The 6,139-nt window shown below is 42.4% G+C and overlaps 1 gene segment (V, D, J or C); it reads right to left on the minus strand.

Moving 5' to 3' along the window:
• Nucleotides 1-5,108: 5,108 nt before the first annotated feature.
• LOC119047409 (immunoglobulin heavy variable 3-11-like) lies at nt 5,109-5,700 on the minus strand. The segment is given in 2 exon segments: nt 5,109-5,458; nt 5,562-5,700. Coding segments are annotated over 2 exon segments (396 nt in total).
• Nucleotides 5,701-6,139: the final 439 nt, after the last annotated feature.

The following is a 6,139-nucleotide window of genomic DNA, read 5'->3' on the forward strand; positions in this document are numbered from 1 at the left end:
GATGAGTCTAGGTCCCCTCTTTAGATGTAATTGGGAGACTAAAACCACACAATCCCCCAAAGCACATTCCCCTCACATACACCTCTACAAAATAAAAACCCTCAGGAAGTTTCTTTTTCTGGTGCCATTAAATCATGTTTACCTTGGTGAAGTACTTTTCCTGGTCTTCCTGGTCTTCCCAGAGATTTCAACTATGTGTGTGATAAATATTCTATGTCCCTTTGGTTTGTGTTTTTCATGAGCCTGGGCATTCACACAAAAGTTTGTGGGTCAATCTGCTTCTGCATGACATGACCTACACATGGTGCTGTGAGCATGATGGCAAGTCAATGACCATCACCACTAACCATCTTTTGTTCCCTGGTGTTGGTCCATATGCTCTGCTGAACACTGCCTAGTAGGCATGTGTCCTTCAGCTGGCCACCTTAGAAACTGAGCTTTGTGGGACTGTGCCACACTGTTGGGTCCAGCCCAGCCTCTGCTTATATTCAACTACAAGGATCAGAAGGGTCGATTATTCATTGGAATTGGACACAAGAGTGTCTGAAAATGACTCTGCCTCTTGTCCATAAGACAAAGCTGTCTGTCTCTACAATGGACACTTCTAACTCAGAGAATTAAAAGGGAAGCAGAGAATCAGAAATCTAGACACATTGCCTGAGGGAAACTGTTACAGGAAGAGGAAACCACATGGGAAACCAGCCCAACCCTCCACCTGCAGCTGCTCCTGTGCTTGTCCCTATTCAGAGATGCTCAGTGCCCATCGATGGTCACAGCTCCTCCTGCTGTAAGTTGTAAGTCCTGTCTCATATTGAGTTTTCATCTCTTTGTGTCTCATTCAGTAATACATGGCTGTGTCCTCAGCTTTCTAGCTGTTCATCTGTAGATAAGCAGTGATTTCTTTAATTTAAATTATTTCATTATTGTTCAATTACAGTTGTCTGCATTCTCTACCCATTGCCATTCTACCCCCACAAAACCAACCTCCCTCCCTTGCTTCAACCCTGCTTTGGTTTTGTCCATATATCTTTTATAGTGGAAGGGTTCCTGAATATTCTTCCCCCACTATACCCTCACATGTCCCCTCTGGTTACTGTCAGATTGTTCTTAATTTCAATGTCTCTGGTTATATTTTTCTTGCTTTTTTCTGTTGCTGATTGAGTTCAAGGCACACTAGTTAAAGATGAGATGTGGTATTTGTTCCTCACTGCCTGGCTTATTTCACTTAGTATAATGCTCTCCATTTCCATCCATGCTGTCACTAAAGGTAGGAGTCCCTTCTTTCTTTCTACTGCATAATACTCCTTTGGGTAAATGTACTAATGTTTTTTGATCCATTCATTTACTGATGGAATTTAGATTTTTTCCAGCATTTGGATATTGTAAATTGTGCTGCTACAAACATTGAGGTGCATAAGTTCTTTTGGATCGGTGTTTCAGGGTTCAAATCCCTAGAGTGCAATCAGTGGGTCAAAAAGCAGTTCCATGTTTAGTTTTCTTAGTATATGCCATACTCTTTTCCTCAGTGGCTGCACCGACCTGCAGTTCCACCAACGGTGCACTAGGGTTTTCTTTTCTCCACATCCCATCCAACACTTCTTTGTTGATTAGTTTATTATGGCTACTCCAACCAGTGTGAAGTGTTATCTCATTGTGGTTTTAATTTTCATCTTTCCGATGCTAGTAATTTTGAGCATATTTTCATACTTCTCTGGGCCTTCTGTGTGTCCTTCTTGGATAAGTGTCTGTTCAAGTGTTTGGTCCCTTTTTTAATTGAATTTTTTCTCTTCCTGGAGTTGAGCTGTATGAGTTTTTTTAATATATATTTTAAAGACAAGAACTTTGTCCAAAGTATCATTGGCTAATATGCTTTCCCATATTGTTGGATGTCTTTTCATTTTAATGTTGTTTTCTGTAGCCATGCAGAAGTTTTTTAATTTGATAAGGTCCCATTCATTTACTTGTTCCTTTATATCCCTTGCTTTAGAGGAAGATAAGAAGTGCTTTTAAAATAATCACTTGAAATGGTGAAACTGACTTTCACAAATGCAGTGTATTCTGTTGTGTGACTTTTAGTTTTTTTTATAGTAACACCTCCAGACTCCAGTCTCTTTCCTAGAGGCTGGATGATCCAGGTTATAGAATAGTCACTGAATCTGAATCCAGAGCCTTTGCAAGAGAATTTCAGATTCCAGCAGGTCATCTCAGGTACCTCTCAGACTCCATCAGCTGCACATTACATCAGACACCTGTAGACAAGAGTCTCTCATTTGAAGTACACACACATTCACACACTCAAGCCCCACTTTATTCATAATGTTACGTGTAAAACACAAGAATTTGTGCCCAGCTCAGCTCAAACTTCATGGTGCTTCCTCTGTGTTAACTGCTGAAGTGAGTGCAAACAGCAGAGACTCAGGAGCTAGGGCTGCTCTCTCAGGTGCAGGGACAATAGTGGGGCTGGGTTTGTCAGCACATGGAGTACCCCACTTACATTTAGTCCTATAATTAGGAACAGAGAAGTGAAGTCCATGGGTAAGAGACCCTACTCGACTCAAAGGGACAAGCATTCTTTTTTGTGACAAAGGGAACTTTATAAGAGGATGATTAGTCTGTGTGCCATAAAGTTATTGTTGTTGATAATTTCTACCACCGATCAGCTTAACACAATTTAATTCACTGTTATATTTCATATGTGCAATGTTTCATGCTATTCACCTCAGAATAAATTCCCTTTGCAACCTTGTCCGTGTGTGGACACACAGAAGGAGATTCTGCCCCCATTGTCAGCATCTTGGGTATGAGGTCAGTGGTCACTGCAAGGGCTGCTCTTTGTGCTTTCAAGACAGAATCTCTGCCAATTGTGCATCTGTGCACTAAGAGGCCATCAGTGTTGACAAAGGGAGTGGAAAGAAGGAGCAAACACATGTAGAGTTTTTAAACTGCCCTGGATATACTTTGTGCTTAGCCAGCTCCCTTTCTGCATCCAATGACTTACCAACTGTCACCTCAAGTGACTGACATGCACACCACAGAAAACCGTTAAGATGTAAGCAGATACTATTATCCAGATGCCACACTGTCACTATTATATAAAATATCTTGGAAGTTTGAAAACATGGGATGCTTAGTTAAAATGATCAAACCTAAGAGAAGCCATTAACAAGCTTGGCCAATGATCTACATGAGTGTTTCTCCTGTCCACACCTTCAAGCACACATCAGTCATGTCCCTGTGCATGGTGACTGGGAGAACAACAGATTTCACCTCCAGGGCAACCTCACTTTATGCTGATGTGGTAAATACTGAAAGGGTTCATGGATTAAACCTACTTCTACTGCTACCTTCCTGCTACATCTGTCTAGGAGTCTCCAATCAGAAAATTTTTATCTGTGGAATAAAATAACAGAGAAACACTGCCCTGGAACATCACTGGAAGAACACCCATGAGGTACCTTTTACAACACAAACAGCAGTGCAACTAGACAGTCAACCCGTGTGATCATGTTACACTACAGTCTTAGTGCATTCTGGTTGTTGTAACAAAGTCCTATGGCTTGAGACATTGGTGAAGAAAAGAAATCTATTACTCAAAGATCTGGATGTGAAAAATCCAAGAATAGATGCTGACTGTTTAGGTGACAGGTGAGAATCCACTTTCTAGATGGCTGTTCACTCTAATCTCAGAGCATAGGTGGGGGCAAGGCAGCTTCCCTCAGTCCTCTCTCATGAAGGCTCTGACTCCGTTAATCAGAGCTCCACCCTGGGACCAACTCTTGTCCTGAGGCCAGGCATTCTAACACCATAACATGAGTCTCAAATTTTAATGTGTGAGATTTTGACTGACATAGTCATTCATAAGAATACCATAGGAATCAAATCATGCTTCTGTCCAGTTGGAAGGCAACACTGGCAGCCCTCCTCAAACTGAGGATTGCTGTAGTCTTGTGGAAACTTCTAGTCTTTGGAAGAAGAAAAAGGATGTAATCATTCAGAGCAAGCTGAATATCTTGTATAGTGAACAAGTTCCAGCCTAAATTTTGAACTTAGTTGCCCATGTAATTTAATACTATTTCCTTTTGTTGCTTACAAATAACAACTATTCTCATTTTCTAGGGGTTGAATTTGTTTTCCACCCACAATGGTTGTTTGCTTCATGCTTTCACTTAAGATTTCTGGAATTTGATAGAATAAGAAGTAACGATCATTTTTTTTTCATGTTAGATGCTGAAATTTTAAGATTCATTCCTCTCTCTCCACAGGTGAGAAATATGTACAAAAAGCACTGATTTTCTCTAGTTCTATGCAGGTGTGAGATTAGAACCATGCAAACCCATCCTGTCAGCTGAAGCCTCTTCTACCTTGTCAAGGATGAACAATGAAAACCAGAATGAGGCTCTTTACCTGAAGTTAAACAGCCATTCCCAATTTGATGAAAAGTGTGCCCTGCTCTCAACAGACTCCACAATAAAGTGACAAATTATTTCATGGTCCCATTTTGTGTGTGACATCACCATTCTGGAAACCTGTACCAAGTTAGGGTGGGGGTCACTACACCTACATTATGTCAACTGTTATTGACTCCATGAACATGGAGTCAGGTCAACACTGTTTCCCCCCAGGGCAATTTTCCTCTGGCATTGGGCTCATATGTCTTTTTGCCCACTGTTCAGCATTCATGTGTCTGTTGCTGGCTGGCTTGTTGTTGGACTCTGAGCTTTGTGGTGCTGGTCTGTACTGTTGAGTCTAGAATAACGTCTGGTTGGATTTAACTGATGTGGGTCATGAAGATTTAATGATTCAACTATTATTCATTAGGATAATGTTTAGGAAATGTTGTGACATTCTGCCTCGTGTGTGTGTGAAAATGTTTTCCTCCTATTATAGCAAGCCTCTGCAATTCACATAGTTAAGAAGTAAGCACAGAATCATGAAGGAAGTTAGGTTCCCTGGTAGAAGCTGCTGTGTGGAGAATTAACCCCACACCTACCAGGAAACCAACAATTAATGCACATTTGCAGCTGGTCCTGTACTGAACCCAGTACTCAATGTGCTCTGCACGCCCTCTGGTGTCCTAAGCATCCCTGCAGCCAACCTGCTTGTCTCCTTCAGGGAGGTTTGTGTCTGGGCTCACAGCGACTTCCCCTCACTGTGTCTCTTGCACAGTAATACACGGCCATGTCCTCAGTTCTTAGGTTGTTCATTTGTAGGTAGATCTCGTTCTTGCCATTGTCTCTGGAGATGGTGAATCGGCCTTTCACGGAGTTGGCATAGTATGCACTATCGCTACTACTAATGTATGAGACCCACTCCAGCCCCTTCCCTGGAGCCTGGCGGATCCAGCTCATCCAGTAGCTACTGAAGGTGAAACCAGAGGCTGTACAGGAGAGTCTCAGAGACCCCCCAGGCTTCACCAAGCCTCCCCCAGACTCCACCAACTTCACTTCACAGTGGACACCTGCAAACACAAAGATACCAGGTCAGGTAACACTTGCCTGTCCACTTTATCTTTCAGATGCATCCACTCACATACCCAGTGTTTCCCATCCTTTAGAGATTACCTGTTAAAACAGCAACAAAGAAAACCCAGCTGAGCCCAAACTCCATGGTGAGTGGTCTGTGTTCTGTCCTCAGCAGGAACTGAGAACACGTGGGAATCCTGGGCTGGGTCCCTGTCCCAGAGCTGCAGGGTTAGGGCTCAGCTGCTTTTCATGAGAAGAGGAGCCCTATTTGCATGTCCTCCTACTATATAGGGAGATCTGGGGCTGGATGATGACATTAAGGACATGGTCTCAGAGTGTGACATGTTTTAGCGTGCACGTCTGTTAACAATTACTTCCCACATTTGAGCCTGTGCCATCCCTACTAACCCAAATGCTCCATGATATGCATACATAACCTAGGAAAGTAAACTTTCATAAACCAGAGGTATTCAAAATGATATATGCCTTTGAAAATCTCAAACAATGAACACACCTAGGAAATTAAATACCCACGACAACAGGGAGCATTAAAAGTGCAGGAGGATCCTGTTCATGTCACAGGGAGTTCCATCTGTCCTATTTCTTCTGCAAATAAGCTCAAAACACAGTGTGACCCTAGAGCACGTGGACCCAGGGTTGGAGGAGGTGGAGCATCT

This window comes from Artibeus jamaicensis, unplaced genomic scaffold (assembly GCF_021234435.1).
Source record: "Artibeus jamaicensis isolate MK-2021 breed Jamaican fruit bat unplaced genomic scaffold, CSHL_Jam_final contig_2985, whole genome shotgun sequence".
Taxonomy (NCBI): domain Eukaryota; kingdom Metazoa; phylum Chordata; class Mammalia; order Chiroptera; family Phyllostomidae; genus Artibeus; species Artibeus jamaicensis.